We start from the raw sequence: 19,601 nt of genomic DNA, 5'->3' as shown, positions 1-19,601 counted from the left end.
CCCATCGCTCAGCCAGCTCTGAGGGCCTTCTAGCGGTTCCCTCACTGTGAGAAGTGAGGTTACTGAGAACCAGGCAGAGGGTCTTCTTGGCGGTGACGCCCGCCCTGTGGAAAGCCCTCCCATCATATGTCAAGGAAATAAACAACTACCTGACTTTTAGAAGACATCTGAAGGCAGCCCTGTTTAGGGAAGTTTTTAATGTTTGATGTTTTATTGTGTTTTTAATATTCTGTTGGGAGCCGTCCAGAGTGGCTAGGGAGGAAACCCAGCCAGATGGGTGTGGTATAAATAATAAATTATTATTATTATTATTATGGCTTTACAACTTACCTCCACACTCCAGCTTGAGCCTCCGGAAGCTCAAATTGGGAGCACAGGAGCTGTCTTAAAGGCTTTGCAAAAGCCTCATTGAAGTAGTTCACAGGTGTGAGCTGCTTCCATGTGTACTTCTGCCCAGGGCTCCAATCCCCACTCAGCTAATGAGCAGGAATTAAATCCTGTTGCCTTGGCTGCACAAACCTGTTCCCTTCTGGACTAGACAGGGCTATGGGCTGACCCAGCAGAGCTCTTTCCATCTTGTTAAAGCTCTGACCGTGTTTTTTGGGGCCTTTGCAAGTCCCAATAAACCACGAGGTATGAAATTGCAAGACCGGAATCCGAATCTCTGGAGCAACCTTATAGGCTCTTCAGGCCAGATCCATATCACAATCTAGCTTGGCAGATCCAATTTGACAGATGGTTGGGGTTTCAAAGCACCAAGCAGGGCTTGCAACATCTCCTGAATGTGGGTAAACGAGGTTCATTGGAGAGTACTAGTGACTTGACAAAGGTGTTTTTTTGACTGAATCCTCCATGTGTAAGATGGAAATAACTGAGTCACTTCAATGGAGGCTTATTTCAAAGAGGAACAAGATAGGGTGATGTTCACACAAAGGTTAAGATGGATCTTGCAGAAAACAGTACATTTTATAGAAATGATCACACATTTATGATCTGGTTCTTACCCTTGCTTTTTAATTCACCATCTGGCTCATATGTCTCAATTATCTGCATTGCTCGTTTGGGATCATAGAATGGAAATAAAATTTCATTCAGCCGAGGATCTCGTTGATGCTATGATTAGAGAGAAAAAACAGGATTTAGAGGGATAACTAGAGTACAGCTTTACTCCTACAGACCTCTTATTAATGAGAGCATGGGAAGGGGACAGATAATTAGTTTTAAAACCAGAACACAATTGTTCAATGCATGTTTCAATGTTTAGGTTTGGTTTTTTAAAATCCAAACATTGGTAGCTAAATTATTAAATATTCTCAGTATAATTGTATAACATGTATTGATGTTGTTCATACACAAGAAACACATGCAGTGCACATTGCAAATAATCTATTGCCCCATTTCAGGGTTCCTTAATCATTTCCTCTCCCCTTTCCTGAAATTTGTTTTAAACAACGGATGGAACTAGTTCACTGCTATCTATTTTAAACTTCCATGTACAAAACCACTACTGCTTTTATCCAAAGAGGAAGCCTATACATAAAGAACCTTAAAACCATACTGCGTTTCATTTAAGGAATTTCACACAATCAATCAATAACTTAATCAGCCTTTAGGTTCCTCTGGCCACATTTCAGGTTATAAACACAAACAAAGCTGAAGTTATTGGGAGTAAACATTGACAAGGAAGAAGGAAATTGTTACTAAGTAGAAAGATGACGTCAGTTACCAATCTTGCCCCAAAGAAAACAAGAGTAGGGCTCAGGATACTGGCCAAAATTTTAAATATGAAAGATGGGAAGAACTGCTGTCATCAATTTCACTTTCTTTTTAGAAGTAGTGGTATAAGATATCTCACAGAAAGAGGGACCACCTCATTAATATAGTAGTCACTTAAATTGCAAAAGCCCATTTTATCAAGCATATTGCAGTGTAAGATACTGTGTCTTGCAGTAACTATGCTTGCTAAGGCTGGGTTGAGACAAAATGAAAAAAAGCATTATTATAGTATGGTGAATTTGTGAGCAGGATCTGAACTATGAGCAACAGAAGGAATTAGAGATGATTTTACGGTGGTTATGATTTGAGAAAGAGAAGACAGGTTGCAGCGAGGGGGAGAAATTAAAAACACAATGGAAAACAGGAGAAGTCGACAAAACCCAAGAAAAAATTATTATGTTTTGGTGTGCATATGTGACATTTTTGAAATTTAACAAAATATAAACTGCAAAAAAGCACACCTTGTTTGCTTGAGTGAGAGGCGGCACATAAGAGAAGACATTTCAGGGTGAGAGACTGGGAGCAGAAAGGAAAGCTCCCAGGTGAGAGTTGGGAAGATCCATCACTTTCTGTGGGTAACAAGGATTAAGAGCATGGGTAGGCAAACTAAGGCTCAGGGGTTGGATCCGGCCCAATCGTCTTATAACTCCAGCCCACGGACGGTCCGGGAATCAGCAGGCTTTTAAATGAGCAGAATGTGTCCTTTTATTTAAAATGCATCTCTGGGTTACTTGTGGGGCATAGGAATTCGTTCATCCCTCCCCCCCCCCAAAAAAATATATAGTCTGCCCCCGCCCCAAGGTCTGAGGGCCAGTGTACTGCTGAAAAAGTTTGCTGACCCCTGATTAAGAGCTAACTTTGAGAGCGGACTCTGTGTTTTCTCTTTCTCTGTTTTTGTTTTTATTTAGATTAGTTTCTTTCATATTATTGTATTATGAAAAGTGTTAATAAAATTTTATGGGGTGGGAGAGGAAGGGCTGGGGAACAGTGGATAATAATTTTAGCTGGTTTATGGAACAAAATAAGACACGTTCCACTGAGGCTGGATAATGCTAGAGAAGAAACCCCCTCAACATTCATTGGAAATGAAAGTGTTATCATATGACAGTTCATTATGTCTGTATGGGCAATGAGAAAGGAAATGACTGACACCTGCAGTTTCACCTGCTCCCTCAATGATTTATTATAAATGGCTGTTTAGTAGTGAGAATAGTGAACCACTTTACTGCCTGGGGAAATGCCAATTTAACAAGGTTGTGCGATCTAGTGAGTTAAAGCGGCTGTGTCATATTATGGTATATGAGACAGACAAGCTCCTTTGCATTATTGGTATGCAAAGGAAAAGTGACATTAAACAAATTACGAACATGTAATCCATTGAGTTTAAACCATATAAAAAGTTTAATCACAGATTTACGGCATTCTGACAAAGTTGTTACTTGATGATGGATGCAGAGGGAAAAAATGTGTATTGTTTTTATTTCTGTAGCACTACCAGCATGCACGACACTTTCCAGAGAACAAGGTCCCTGCCCCAAGAAGTTTACAGTCTAAAATTCAACACAGTAAAAACAGCAGAGGAAGAGAAGAGGAGGAAGGGGTGAATGAGGAAGCAATATACAGTTATTTTAGATACACTTGCTTAGGCTTAATTCCATGCTCAGCAAGGTATGGGAACTAAGGGACGGTGCCAAAGCCTTCATGGGAAAGGTGAGTTTTGAGGAGTGATTCATTAAGTAGTTCTAGGATGGAATTCCAAACATATGCGGCATCAAAGTATAAAGGGTGGAATAATTTGTTGGAGCAGGAGGCTTTCAGATGGTGGAGGATGGTGAAGGTGGAGGAATAAAGCTCACAGGTGAGGATATTATCAGGATATAAGAAAACTGAAGACCAGAATGATGACTGGAGTTTTTGCCAAAGAAGGAAAAATCACCCCCCTAGCAGTGAGACTTTCTTCCAAGAAAGCGTGCACAGAATTGCATCCTTAATTTCATTAGATGAAACATGTGAATTGTGTAATATCCAGAGTTATTGTTGTGAATTCAGGTTTATTTGCAGGAGACTTCTAAAATTCTAGGGCTTGAACTGCTATTGCATCAATTCTGCAAGATGGCCAAACATACCTCAAATCGCTTCTAAGAGACTAGTCTCCACTAACAATGTGCTATTATTTGTTTTCCTTCTAAATATGGCCCCAAGTGGTCTACAAAATAAAATCAATTAGCAAAAAGCAACTACAGTTTTTTTAAAAATTGAGAAGATGAGTTTTAAAAATGGGTTCAAATTAACTACTAACAAGAGTCCACAGAATGTAAGAGTTTTACTCTGTCATTGTGAATTACGTAGTGGGCCCGATTCTCCACTGAATAACAGAAACAAAAGCCAAGCATATTTCAGCTGGGAGACTTCTAAGTGTATGCAAGCAAAATAAATATATAACCATAGAAATCCTTCAACCAAAGTAAGTGCCCAGCTGTGAACTTCACTTATGAGAGTTTGAAAGATTGAATGCAGAGCACCATATGTTGAAGATCAATAGTTTCAGAGTGGACAGTCTAAGAGACATCTGTTGTAATTTCTTAAGTATTTTGAGGTTCTGTTCTTCATAGGGAAAACATTCATTGTGTCTACTGCCTAAGTTAATATTAATTTTTTAACAGACACTGACAAATCAAGACATGCAACAGAGAAGGGTCCTCCCTTAAAGAGGGCACGTATTGCGGTGAGACCTGGACAACTGACACCCTGTGTTATGGGTGGGTACAATTGGTCAGCCACAACACCAGATTGGTAGGTCCCTTGAAGCTGGGTACAATCTGGCCAATGGGATGCAGTCCAAACAGTTCGAGCGACCTATTTATACTCATGCACATGACCCAGAGCTTCCCCTTTTGGTGTGTGCATTCAAAACACCCGCCCATCTCTCCCTACTTTTAGGGCTTGTTGCACTTGACCATCCATGCCTGAGTCCAAGGGGACATTTGGGTGGTGGAGTTAACCCTTTCCCGGCTTTCCGCTTATCCAGGTGTTCACCCTTGGCTGACCTATGCTTGTGCCCTGAGTCAGCACTACCTGCATGGCAGGGAGCTAGTTGAACCAGAGCCTATGCAACCAGTCACTTTCTGTAATCAATAAAGTTGTGACCTAAATTCTGCCAAAAACCAAACCAAAAATTTGAGTCAAGTGTGAACTTATTTAGGGGGGAGGTTCCTGGATCTGAACACGCAATCTCTGCTACAAGCGGTCGCACTGAAAGTTACACTGAATCTAAGTTATCTAGGTTAAATAAGTTATCTAAGTTAAAGCTGATGAAATATGAAAGCAGCAGAACATATGCTGGTCCCTTGCTGAGTTTCCCATAAAAACAGAATGTCAGCATGCAGGTAATTGCACATGCCAACAAAAAATTCATACCGCTCATGGTCAGTGGAAAGGTCACCATCTTCAGTTCCAATAAAATACTCAAAACATTTGAGTAACAAAGAGGGGCAGTTTCAGTTATTGCAACAACTGTCCCCTATCCTCACTACATTACACATGAACTCCCAGTATCAGTTCACAGATAGGCAATGCAGGAAAATAGAAGCAGAAGGGGAAGAAGCAAGAAAACCCTGAGTACTTGTAAACAAGAAATCATTGCCTCCTTCCCACCATTAAATATTTTTCTCAAGATTTTTACATTCTCTCCATGCTATCCAATTCAAAACTTCATTGCACCAGTCCTGCTGTATCTGATCAATGGTCTATCCCTCGTCAGTCATTGTTTCCTACATCTATGGTCTGAAGTTGCTTCTGTCTTGTTCTAAAGCTGCCAAACATAGTTTCTCAGTTCAGGCAACACCAGAAACGATGGCTAATTTGAGACTTCATGGTTTAACTGTGGCTCACTGTAAAGGGAGAATGACTACTTGCATAGGTAAAACACTTGTGGATCTCTCAGCTTTAGAAATATAAGTTAAGATATGATTGTCTGAATGCAACCAAAGCACATCTGATAATACCTGAGCCCCATCTCATCCCCCCCAAAATTGGGGGCATTTCATTTCAAGAACTTCTGGCTTGTTCATGTACAATCTGTTTCTGGGTAACTCTTACGACCCACTCCTACTTCAGCATTATGTAAGTTGCTAATTAAGCTTTTCTTTTGGCCTGATTTAATTTGCTTTGGGGCAGATATATTGACAGCCTTCTTTCACTAAGACTGTAATAACCAGGAGGCAGAATCTGTAGAACATGTCCATCTGTTTTATAATTTCTATGCTGGGATTCAACAGTATATGACTGGTCTTTTACTGACCAAACTAATGTCAGTTCCATTTTATGTTAAATATCCAACAGAAGATAAAAGCCCCAAAGGTGGTGACTAAATCTCTATCAGTAGCAGTGAGAACATGAAAACAACTGACCACTTGAAACTAAAAGGAACATCTCCAAGGACTAAAGAGATTGTTATAATTGCATATGATTGCTTTTGTGTTGCACTTTTGAATCTGTTTTGTTCTGAGATTCCTGTGTATTGTGTGCCTCTTCTTTTTTGGTCTATTGGAGGAAATAAATTAATTGATTGTGCAATACCTTCCAGATAGAAACTTAATTAGTTCCGGGGGTCCGTATGTACCCCAAAAAGTCCACAACTAGAGGCACCGTTTCTGTGCACACGCGTGGCGCGATAGAGCACTTCTGTGCATGCGCACGTGTATACTTCCAGGTTTGCCGCGTTCACAACCCAAAAGTTACGTTATCCGAAGGTAATGTAACCCGAGCGTCCACTGTATAGAAAAATTAAGCAATCAGGCCTAAAAACTTTAAAGAAGGGAATGTCCTTGAACCTTTCATTCAATTAAATTTATACTAGAGAAAAGCACTTGAAACTTCATAGATGAGGTTTATGGTGAAAGGAGGGTTCTATTCTTCACTCCTTGCCATTCTCCCTTGTTTTCTGATTTTCCTCTCACTGCCCAAACCACTCATGGTTTTCATATCATCAGCACTCCTGAATCCTCTCTCCGTTACTTAGGGAAAAGAGCACTGGAGATGGAAGAGCGGCAGAAAGAAGAGTTGCTTGACTTCATCTTAAAATGGCACTATCCTAGAACGAACAAAAGTGGCTGAGCACGGGTCAATGGCAATCTTTCCGTAATGAGTGAGAGAGGATGTGACAGGAGCTCCAGCAACTGTAAGGAGAGTAGGGGCAGCCCCCAAAGTGAGCGAATGGAAATATGGTAGGCAAATCAGTCCCTAAAACAACAATAACAGTACAGCGATGACTAAAGGAGGGTGAGATGCAATTTATCTTTGACACAATCCCTCTTCAACCTTTTTTTTAAAAAATAAAATAAAATAAAGCCCACCCTTCATCATGCTTGAAACAGGACACTATGTAACAGAAATGGAACAGTTGACTATTAAGAGTTAGCTGAAGACAAATGAATTGCAGGCTATACTTTGACTCAGCCACATAAATACCATGTGTACTCATCTTAACACATTTATTAATAAAATAACCTTCCATGAAGAACACTTTTCATCCAGATATTTAACTCATGAAATACTACATCATCATCAATTTGCTTTTGGAAAGGACATACTTCCAGTACCATACTTCTTACAATTCATCAGAAAGCATACTAGGGGAAAAACACTGCATCACACATTTTTTTGAAACAGCAAATGGGCACCAAGAACTCCCATTACTACATGCAGAAGCCCAATTCTCAATCTCCCCTCTGCTTCCCCATCAATATTTAGAAGGATTGGTCCAGAAACATTTGACTCCTAAAAGCAAAAGATCACCTCAGTTAAAATTACATTGGATATATTGACAAAGCAGTCAATAACACACACACACACACAACAGCTACACACTACGGCAAGTAATCAACGCAAGCAATTTGCAAAGCCACATGAAGAAAGCAGGAGAATGTATCAAGATGGAGCTGATTTTTGCACCTGGGTATTGCCAAAATGGAAAGATCAGCGGATCAAAACCACAGCAGATGGTAGCATGGAACATGCAATGAGAAGAAGCAAGCCACGGCAGACAGACTTGTATGGTAGTTAATGTATGAAAAAGCTTACTTCATTTAGAAAGCTCACTAATTGGTCTACCGTTAAATAATCAGTTTTGTCTCCATTGCTGAAAAGAAATTTATTAGAAAAAGTAAGTTTTCATATAAGATGCTACAGCAGATATGATTTACATGTTGACATTTTTTTTTTATTTTCTCAACACAGAACTAATATTCTACCACTGATCTAAGCTTTGTTTTTTCAAAGCAGTCACTATTGTAATGGTAATATTAGCTGTTTTCTACAGAAAAGGAACTTTTTCTCCATTTCATTATTTAACAGATAAAAGGGATTAACAAACCAACATGTAAGTCTTCCACATTAAAATCTTAGTGTATGAAATTTCAGACATTAAGACTTTCTTAACCTAGTTAGTTTACATACTGTGTTAATAATTTAAAAAATAGCATGTTAATATTATAGGTTAGTAAAGCCAATTCAAAAACAGTTCCTTCCAGGTGCTTCTCTTAATGCAGAAGATCCTGAAAAACGCAGCCTGAACATTTACTTTGGGTAAATCTTTGTAGAAGAATGTAGACCTGACTGCTAATATTAATATGGCAAAAAAGTCATGGCACAGTAATGTTTATCATCCTTGGATTCAGTAATCAGAAAATTAAATTCATTTTATATTGCGATCAACTTACATTTTCCTAAAAAGATCCTCTATATCAGTTCGAGGACATATCTTCTGAGTCAGTTCATAAAATTTCTCGTAAGTAAAGGCTGAAGGCTCTATTTCATCATTCTGAAAAGGAAGAGGAAACATGGCTATATTAGCCCCCAAACACTTCCATAATATTTTACTCAACAAACTCAAAATTAATACTGAATCAAAACAGCGCTCCGATGTATTCTTTCCAGTAACACCCAGATCTAACTACTGTTTAAGACTAACACAGCACAGGACACTTAGGAGATTTCCTGCATAACGACAGCAGTTTAAAGCACTGTTAGAATGCTAATTGGCAAGTGGAAACTCTTGGATGAAAACAACCATTTTACACAATGCTTATACAAATGGAAGCACTGAGTTTCTTGCCTGTTATCATTTAACAGAAAAAAGCAAGAGTACTGGGATACATTCACAGCAGTATGTGTAATGTTTAGTGTGTAGCATGTAGTATAAACACCGAGAACTGAGAAACACTGGCCTGTGAGTGCTTCAACTGGAGAATTTACCAAAGGCGTCATGGGCTTTGAAAACGCACAAACTCAGGATGAAAGGTGTGAACCGACCCCTTTCGCTCTCCAGGCTTCAGGAAGCTCTCCGCAAGCCTTCGGAGCATGGCGGGAGTGCCTGCCTGGCTCCAAAGGCTTGCAGATAGCAGCCTGCAGTCCGAAGCCCGGGGAGCACAGCACTGCGCACCCCGGGCTTCGGGCAGTACCCTCAAGCCTTCGGAGCCCGGTGGGTACTCAGAAGGCTTGCGGATAGCAGCAAGCTCCGGGAGCGAAGTCGAGGCTGCGCGCAACCTCGCCCCCGCTCCCGGACCCCTTCTGGGGGCTGGGGTAGGGGGAAGCTCGGGCTTCCCCCGCCCCAGCCCCGCGGCTAAAAAGGAAGCCAAGAAAGTGAGCGGGATCCATCCCACTCGCTGCCTTGGCTTCTGCCAAAGCCACGTGCAACCTCTCCCGGCTGGAGAGGTTGTGCGTGGCTAAAGAGGAAGCCAAGACAGCCAGCGGGATGGATCCCGCTGGCTGTCTTGGCTTCTTTGCTCTTTGGGGCTGGGAGCGGGGGAATATTTTTTTTTTCTTTATTCCCCCCCCAAAAAAAACCCCTAGGTGTGCCCTATGGTCCGGTGCGCCCTATAGAGCAAAAAATACGGTACATTCTCACTGTTAAAACTGTGCTTATTGAAGACAATCTTATTCACAATCTTATTCAGCTACGAGTGATCGCCAAAGAAGCAGCAGCTTTGCAAAAGAGCTAATTAATTTAGTAGGGCTGGCAATACGTCTGGAACTTCCCAGACATTGCCGGACGTATGGTAACCCATGTCGAAAGTGATGATTTTGGCAGAAATCAGAAACATCTTCTTTGTCTTTTGAGATAATTGCAAAAAAAGTTCAGCAACTTCTGTGCCCAGATTTTCTGAAATATGCCAAGCCTATGATAGTTTGCTAAAGGTGGTTAAAAGTGGCCGTGAGTAACCTTCCACCGGCAATGTTTGTTTTTACTCATGACACAGATTAAAAATAAAGTCCAATATTCTTGAATATTAAATGTTTATACCTTTCCACTGGGAAGACCCAATTCCTTAAGTGCTTGAAAGATCACTTTTTCAGTTTTACCTGATGCAAAAGTTCTGGTAATGCTAGAGGAAAACAATAGATATGTTATTTAAAGGGCATTCTGCGTTCCCATCAGCATAACCACTTCCACTTACAGAGGCTCCCTTGGGTGCTGAACACACACATTCACACATGCTGCAGATCCACTTTACTAATAAGAGTGGCTGTTTTTCCAGTTCCATAGGTCTGCATTATTTATTTCTAATAATAAAGTCAATTTTCCCTCCTCCCCTGAGATTACTTAGAAAGAGAAAAGACAACTTAGGCTCCCTTCATATCCAAAGCAGCCCAAAGACTCCCTGATCAACCAGGCACTGCATTTTAGGAACTTTTCCAAGTTAAAAAGGGATTCCCCATGCCTCAAAGAGCTTAAATTCTCAATGTTGGCAGTGAGAAAGAGGCATTCAAGTTTCCCCTGCAGAACTTCAATCCAAATCTTTTATGATAACTAGTCTTCAGAGCATACCACTAGTTCTGATGCAATGTTGTATGGTTTATCTGTGGGCGTTGATATTTGAGCATGGAAATTATATCAGGATTTTTCACAGCGATCCGCATTTGAATATACCTTATTTCAACAGATGATCTAGTAGTTTCAACCATCCCTCACATTTTTATTTTTATTTTTGCTTTGAAATATATCAGCAACCATTGACATTCTGGGACTACAAATCCAATGTATATTTTAGGCTACAGAAATCAGTATCTCCACTAAGCTGTATGATTTGGAAAGAACTCTAACTCGCTTTTTGGGGGGGGGGGTCACAACTGTTGCTGGGCTCATCGCGCAACAACTGCAGAATGTGCTTACCTTCTAACTGGAATCTTGCCATTAGCGTTTGTCAGAAATGCCAGTTTCATCCAGCTAGAAGTTAAGGGAAAACAAGGAAGAAAACATATTGATTCACATGCTAAATTAAAGTGGGGGGGGAGAGGAGCAGAGAAGTACCTCATATTTCTGTCCATGCTTCTACTGATACATATATAATGTGGGACTCACAGATTTTACCCTGAGAGAGATCTGAGAAATACCCTTGGAAAAACACATGCAAATTGTTTAAGAATCCACTTGGTATTGAGGTGAATTTCATCATGATTTTCCTATATTCCATGAGGGAGACCATGACGAATCCAGCCCCTTCAGCCCATGTAACTGACAACAGCTCTGGTCCCAACTATAGCCATATAGCACAGACTGGGGCTTACAGAGAGGCTATAAACAAGTTCTCCCCAAGCTGTAGTTTGGCAATGTCAGCAAGCTCCTACAGCCTTGATCAAAAAAACTCTGTCCATTGAAAGCACATCAACAGGCGGAGAGGTTTTTTGACGAAAAAACAACAGAATTTTGAGTAAATGAGCGTCTCAAAAGATCTGGGGGCCATAAGACCCCAAAGCCCCTCTTAATTGGATTTTCCAGAGTTCTTTTGACCTGCAAACTTGCTGTTGATTAGGCTTTGGGGTTGAATAAAAGCCTGAAGTGAGGCTTTCCCCTTCACACCTTGCCAGTATCTTCAATGGCAGATGCTGGAATTTTTGGAGAATCAAAATGAGGGCTTATAAATTGAGGAGGAGATGAACTCGCTTCAGGGAATTCTGAATACAATGGAGGGCTGGAGGGGAAGCATCCTGAATGGTTCAACTCTTGCCATTTCAGAAAATTCTTGGAAGAAGCTCGGGGGGGGGGGGAATGGACCCACTACAAATCAAAATGTTAACCAGAACACACATAATTGGGCAGACATTCTCCTTCCTGAACCAGGAAAAGTTCAGATGGGGCCAACAGCCACAGAAGCATCTCTCAACAGATTGTTACGTCCACCAGTGAACTCTCTTACTCCTGAGACCGTATTTGACTTTGGGAACATTTTTATTTGTGGAAAAAAATATGAAGAATAAATTAACACCACATTTCTCATGGATGTTTGAATTTGTGGGGAATGTCCCCTGCAGACTGCCCAGATATTTATCTCCTGCTGGACCAAGTAAGGAAAGGAATTTTTTTTTGGAAAATTCATGCTAAGAAATATGCAGCCAGAAACAAAACAAGAATTGAAGAGGTGAGGGAAGAAAAGGCTTACTGTTTCTTGAGGCATGTCATGGGGCAGACATTGTTAGCTCGAAAGTTACATATGATTGATCGGAGTCCATCCACCCATTGCTGAAAGACAAGAAAAGCGCTTAAGCATTCAGCCGCTGGAAATATCAAAAGGAGAAAAAGAGAACATTATTGCTCACTTCAACGGCAAAGTTTCCCTCCATGTTGCTGCAGAATTAATAAAAATAATGCACACAGTGACTTGTGATCTCGATCACACGCAGTCTGTAGTCCGCTAGCAGTAGGAGTACAATATGGGCATTTCTTTAAGTTAGCATCTTACATTAAAAACCTGACAGTACCAAATTATCGAAGGCTTTTCACCAAAGCCAGACTAAATGTTTTTCCTTCTGCAGTGTTAGATGGCAGGTTGAGAGGAGTTCCCTACCAGGACAAACTTTGCTCGTGTGCTCAAGACATTGATTCCATAAAACATATTTTGTTGCACTGTGCAAAATATGAGCAAGCCAGGGCTGAACTGATATTACCCTTGCAGGTACCTTTCCCAGGAAAATCAGAGGCTCACTATGTCAGGTTCCTATTGGAAGACCGGACAAACGCTAGAACATTAGCAGCGGCCAAGTTTTTATCGGTGGTTGCAAGAACCAATGATCCCTATATTCTGAACGAAATGCTTGTTTAACCTGGAGGTAGGCTGTATGAATTGTGTATTGCTTTGTAACGATTTGTTGGGTCTCTGGACCATAATAAAGGTTGATGATGATAAAAATAATAATAATCGGTGCTTTTTTCTAAAAAAAAAAAAAAGTTTAGGGGTACTCTCATTTTGACTCAAGAAAACCACCATTTTATAGTTCAAATCGAGAAAAATAAATACAGTAAATGGGCAAAAGGCCACCATCGAGGGTAGCAACAGAACTGACAATTCACCATGTTAGAGAAGAAACTATTTTTTAAAAAAAATAGTTTCTTCTCCCGTTAGATTCACAAAATGTTTAGGGGTATTGCTACCCCTGCGTCCTCCCAGAAAAAAGCACTGATCATCATCATAGCTTGTTTATGTTAAGTGTTCATATATTGTCTTGTTTCAATCCTTACAATTACCATGTCAACTACATAAATGTTGTTATTCCCACACTGCAGAAGTGGAACTGAGGCTGAGGGCTTGTCCACACTTTTGCCTGCCAAGAAACCTGCTGTTTACTGCTGAATCAGAACAAATGACACTCCACAGAAAAACTGACGGATGCTCGTTCCAATTCAGTAAGGGTTTTTTTTGGGGGGGGGGAGGGAGCGGTGGGACAATTGGAAGTGTGAACGAATCCTAAGAGGACAGAGGCTTACCAAAGACCCTTAGCCTGCTCATTATAGGGGTGAGGTTCAAGGCAGATAATTCCTTATTCATAGCTTAGTCTCTTTGTCGTAACGCTAAAACAGCTCTTTGCTTATATATTACACGTGACATAAGGTAAAGGTAAAGGGACCCCTGGCCTGGTTAAGTCGTGATCAACTCTGGGGTTGCGGCGCTCATCTCGCTTTACTGGCCGAGGGAGCCGGCGTACAGCTTCCGGGTCATGTGGCCAGCATGACTAAGCCGCTTCTGGCGAACCAGAGCAGCACACGGAAAAGCCATTTACCTTCCCGCAGGAGCAGTACCTATTTATCTACTCACACTTTGACGTGCTTTCAAACTGCTAGGTTGGCAGGAGCAGGGACCAAGCAACGGGAGCTCACCCCGTCACAGGGATTTGAACCGCCAGCCTTCTGATCGGCATGTCCTAGGCTCTGTGGTTTAACCCACAGCGCCACCCGCGTCCCTTACACGTGACATAGTTCTTTTTAATTATGTATTTATTTGGCTTTTCAAATCAAAATTTTACAATCACATATCCAACATACATCATAAAAACAAGATTCCAAGGAATCTCCTGGACTTCCCCCTTCCCCTTTGTGGGTCCTATTGTCAGTCATTTCCTCCTGCATCTTTTGTAATAATCCAAATATTTTACATCTCCATTATATCCAAAATTTACCATTAAACTACAAGTGTTGTTCCAATCCCACTGACGATTTTAACTGTTTACAATGATTTTTAAGATAAATTGTAAATTTCCCCCATTCCTTATTAAAATTTTGGTCTTCCTGATTTCTGACTCTTCTGGTCATTTTAGCCATTTCGGGGTTATCCATCAACTTGATCTTCTCTGGTTGGGACTTTATCTTCTTTCCATCTGTGGGCCACTAACATCCATGCAGCCCTGGTCGCATACATAAATAATCATTTCTGCTCCATTGGGATTTCAGCACCTACACAAGACATAGTTCTGGCCCATTTGCCGCCTCAGAAGCTAGGAATGACGCAACTGAGTGCCTAGCCCTAGATGCATCCCATACTCATCCGAGTCATGGCCATCGATTCCCCTTCTTAAATGTTTTCTTTCCGTATTTATGAAAAATCTAGCAATAACAGGACAAATTTCCTACCCAAACTGGCTGTTGTGGCAGCCCCTGCACATGTTCTAATGTAGTTGTAGTACTGACTGTGTTGCCCCAGCAACCCCAGGTGGCTTCAAGCAAATTAAAACATAAAACACAGTAAAACATCAAACATGTAAAACTCCCCTAAACAGGGCTGCCTTCAGATGTCTTCTAAAAGTCAGATAGTTCTTTATTTCCTGGAAAACTGATGGGAGGGTGTTCCACGGGGAGGGTGCCACTACAGTGGTACCTCGGGTTAAGCACTTAATTCGTTCCGGAGGTCCGTACTTAACCTGCAACTGTTCTTAACCTGAAGCACCACTTTAGCTAATGGGGCTTCCTGCTACCGCCACGCCACCGGAGCACGATTTCTGTTCTCCTCCTGAAGCACTATTTCTGGGTTAGCGGAGTCTGTAACCTGGAGCGTCTGTAACCTGAAGCGTATGTAACCCGAGGTACCACTGTACTGAGAAGGCCCTCTGCCTGGTAAGCTGTGTGTCTGTGGTGGAAATGTTCCTATTGGTGCAGAGGTGAAGGGGTAAAGGACGACTTGGCCTCATCCACACTTCCACTCATCCTGTGCTTCCTAGACATGGGTCGCAGAAGTTTTTCTTTGGCCAAACCACTTCCCCAGAGAAGTCTGAATGAGAAAGCCAGTGTGGTAGAGTGTTGGACTAGAATCTAGGAGACCAGGGTTTAAGTCAGCCAGAAGCCATCAAACTCACTGGGCGAACCTACCCTACCTTAAAGGGTGGTTATTTGGATAAAGTGGGGGAGAGGCAGAACCCTGTGCAATATCTTGAATTCCTGGGAGGAAAGCCACCTTTCCACATATTTTATATCAAACCTTTCCTGAAAGCAGCCTATTCGCTGAAGAGGCTAACTACTGTTTTAAACTAGAATTGCCTCTAGTTGGACAAACATGTTTATGCTACCAGATAGATGCTGAAGCTACAGCAACATAACATTCCATGGTCAGGCCCCCCTAATTGATTTATTAAGTGTTCCATTAATAGCCCGCACAAATATGAGCCTCCCTGCTTCAGCCACCGTTGCCAATTTTAGCCCAAATTAAGTAACGTGTAATTTGTGCTGGCATTAACGGCATCTATTTTAGAACTTTACAACTTTGAATTGCCTAGAAGACTTCACAGGAAAGAAACAGCAATTGGTAGCAAGCTCTTAAGCCTACACAATGATCCTGCAACAGTGTGTTCCATTACTTCCTATTTTTCATCCCAAGAAATCGTTTCTGCACTCATTAAGGTGTCTTTTCTGTGACTATCACGCTGACTTGTGACTCCAATTTCATTATCATCCATACCCAGAATTTACAAATTTGTCAAGTTTTAATTTGATGGTTCTGTGGAACACCATCTGCAGTCAGTAGCAGTTTTGGCAGCCGAAGCATAAACTGCCAGAACAGCATGAAAACAAGAGTCTTTCCAGCCAATATCTGATCGGGTCTAATTATGAATGCTACAAATTAGGCCCCATTGAACTACTGGTGGGCAAATACCTGCTCTAGGTAAAAAAGGTAAAGGACCCCTGGACGGTTACGTCCAGCCAAAGGTGACTATGGGGTTGCGGCGCTCATCTCGCTTTCAGGCCAAGGGAGCCGGCATTTGTTCACAGACAGCTTTCTGGGTCATGTGGCCAGCAGGACTAAATGACTTCTGGTGCAACAGAACACCGTGACGGAAACCAGAGCACACAGAAATGGCGTTTACCTTCCCGCTGCAGCTGTACCTATTTATCTACTTGCATTTTGACGTGCTTTCACACTGCTAGGTTGGTAGGAGCTGGGGCAGAGCAACGGGAGCTCATCCTGTTGCAGGGATTCGAACCGCTGACCTTCTGACTGTCATGCCCAATTGATATTCAGAAGCATAAAAAGGTAAAGGGGACCCCTGACTGTTAAGTCCAGTCGCAAAAGACTCTGGGGTTGTGACACTCATCTCACTTTATTGGCCAAGGGAGCCGACGTTTGTCCACAGACAGCTTCCGGGTCATGTGGCCAGCATGACTAAGCCACTTCTGGCAAACCAGAGTAGCACATGGAAACACCGTTTACCTTCCTGCCGGAGCGGTACCTATTTATCTACTTGCACTTTGACATGCTTTCACACTGCTAGGTTGGCAGGAGCTGGAACCAAGTAATGGAAGCAGTACATAGCCATCATGACTAGTAGCCATTGACAGGCTTATCCTAAAATGTGATTATGCTGTATCGCTCATAATACTGTTTCTCTCAACCATTATCAGATTCCCACATGAAGTTTTCTAGGTGACCATGGACTGGTCACAGCCCCTCAGCCTAACCTGATAAAAATGGGGAGAAGAGAGAACCATTGAAACTACCTCCAGATGCTTGGAGGAATGTCAGGATAAAATAATAATAATAATAATAATTGCTGCAACTTCCCATTACAAGGGCTTTCCCAATAATCTGTACATATGCTCAGGGCAGAGATGCTTACACAACCAATTACAGAAAATGTTAATTCACAGAAACAAAAACAAGTGGTATAAGCCGATTCATTCTGTCACCACAGTACTGTTCCCTTGTACCTCCATTTCTCTTTAAAAATAAGATAAAAATGAAACTTTCAAAATAACCTTGAATATTGAAAAACCACTGATCCCCACCCCCAATCTAAGAGTTTTAAACAAAACCAAAGAAAACCCATAAGTACTGAAAGAGACAAGTGTTAGTTTAAAAATTATGCCTTCTTTTGCAAGAATGCCACCAGGTGTCAGCAGTAGTACACTGTACCACACAGCTAAGAAGATAAAGAAACTAAGAAAACCATTGAAATAAGCTCTGTTTTGAAATAGTATTACATCCCTCTTGGTTCTAAGAACAATTAAATTGGTGGAAAACTAGGATTCTTTAGACAGCCACAGAGGGAGGTGGGGAATTCTCATTCAGAGGATTTGTCAGTCTGTATTTGCCATTTATATTGATAATGTTGTGCCTCTTTCCTACGTTAAAGGGCAGGGAGATAAAAATGGATGCTGTACATAAACAAAGCTCTAAAATCTTGGGTGGCTAGAATATGCAATCCTATTAATAATTACATTTTTTAATCTCATTGCTTCCTCCTATGATAATTCTCCACATACCCATTTTAGACTAGGAGGCAGTCTACCCTTACCCCATATCTGACTTTAACCTGACCTTGACAAAACCAGGATGAAGAGTGCCTGTTTTCAGTTATTTGGTGCGGTATCTGCAAGAAATTTATTGTGACTCAAGTTTAAAAGCTTTGAATGTAACTAGGAATGGGCAATGTTGTCAGTCCTGGTTTCTCTCCGTTTCTCATTTTTATAATATTGAGTTCAGTTCAGCACATTTCCACATCACTATATGTGTTTGAGCCTCATGAAAATTTGTCAGCATTTCAGCGCACATTTCTCCTAATAAACACGTTCTTTAAGCAGTGTTCATTCACTGTAAACAGTGTAATATTCACTGTAAACAATGTAATATTCACTGCAAACAGTATAATATTCACAATCTGCGGCAATTTCCCCAAATGCAATGCATCCCCCCTACTTATGTGTACGTTTTCATGCATACCTTCCTTTAAATGTGCACATTATTGTCAACTCTTCTTGGTTGGGGAACTGCATCGCAAAATTCAGAGAGGTGCACATATTAAAAGAGAGCAGTGTTTTGTTTCGTGCATTGTTTTGGGAAGTCTTGGCCGAGGGAGCCGGTGTACAGCTTCCGGGTCATGTGCCCAGCATGACTAAGCCACTTCTGGCAAACCAGAGCAGCGCACGGAAATGCCGTTTACCTTCCCGCCAGAGTGGTACCTATTTATCTACTTGCACTTTGACATGCTTTCACACTGCTAGGTTGCCAGGAGCTGGGACTGAGCAATGGGAGCTCACACTGTCACGGGGATTTGAACTGCCGACCTTCTGATCGGCAAGTCCTAGGCTCTGTGGTTTAACCCACAGGGCCACCCGGGTCCCGTGAATTAGGTAGGTGTCCATTAAAATATGGACTGCACCAAATTTCCTCACTATCCCTAACCTTAACACACAGCAGTTGGGCATATTTCTCCTTTCCCCCATTTTTGTGGAGTAATTTCTCTGCCAGAAAAAGTAGCATGTGAAGACAAACAGGCCACACTATGAAGGACCTCAATTACTGCTTCTTGCCAGATCAGACAATGACCATAACATGACTATCTTCGTATAACAATGGAACATTTTATTATTTGTTTTTTGTCTCTCTGGAAAAGCTAGTAAATGGCAGCACCCAGGAAAGAGGTGACTACTGAAAAACAAGTTTCACCCAGAAGCCAGTAGATACAACCACACCCAATCAATGTTTGGGACCCGCAAAGTACTTGAGTGGTTTCTTTTTCTATTCAGGATGAAAACAAGCTTTCTTAGCACTGAAATAGGACATTCTACAGGGCAAAGGGCCAGTTCACCTAGTCATTTTCAACTGAAAACATCTCCAGTCACTGGGTTCAACATACGAGAATGGCTGGAATAAGCACGCTTGGAAATACACAGCTATACTTTCCATCAGCACTTAAGCAGTAATTTCTGCTTTCAGAGAAATGTCAACTCTATCATTTGCTCACATTCGTATCTTCTTACCCCATTGCTTTCCTCAACTCCCTCCAGCCGGAGGAAGTTGTTTCTCTACCCTACTTCGTGTCTGAATTATATTCTGATCTCCTTTGCTCATGTTAACCTTATAAAGCCCATGACACCAAACAAGAGCTGCTGATACAGCCATCATCCCTTATATTCTCTGTAGGTTATTGCATTCTGCAGAAGAGCTTTTCCTTAACATCCCGAAAATATCAGAAGGACTGTCAGTGCAGTTGCCCATTTTGTGGAACAGTATCCCAACTGAGATAAAAGGGACACCTATTATTCGCACTTTCTGAACACAGTTGAC

The 19,601-nt window shown here is 41.5% G+C and overlaps 1 protein-coding gene across 15 annotated transcripts in view; it reads right to left on the bottom strand.

Moving 5' to 3' along the window:
• PLCB4 (phospholipase C beta 4) overlaps positions 1-19,601 on the bottom strand; it is a 235,918-nt gene that overhangs the window by 53,316 nt on the left and 163,001 nt on the right. For all 15 annotated transcript variants that reach the window (XM_080998990.1, XM_080998986.1, XM_080998985.1 and 12 more), the window contains 6 exons: positions 12,216-12,295; positions 10,949-11,002; positions 10,079-10,160; positions 8,496-8,596; positions 7,858-7,915; positions 1,005-1,113 (listed from right to left, as the gene is read on the bottom strand). In XM_080998990.1, the coding sequence (XP_080855116.1) occupies positions 1,005-1,113; positions 7,858-7,915; positions 8,496-8,596; positions 10,079-10,160; positions 10,949-11,002; positions 12,216-12,295 (484 nt within the window). The remainder of the gene's footprint in view (positions 1-1,004; positions 1,114-7,857; positions 7,916-8,495; positions 8,597-10,078; positions 10,161-10,948; positions 11,003-12,215; positions 12,296-19,601) is intronic.

This window comes from Podarcis pityusensis (genome assembly GCF_964106645.2).
Source record: "Podarcis pityusensis genome assembly, chromosome: 3".
Lineage (NCBI taxonomy): Eukaryota > Metazoa > Chordata > Lepidosauria > Squamata > Lacertidae > Podarcis > Podarcis pityusensis.
The sequence above is the reverse complement of the archived record's forward strand: the minus strand, read 5'-3'. Positions and strand labels throughout refer to the sequence as shown.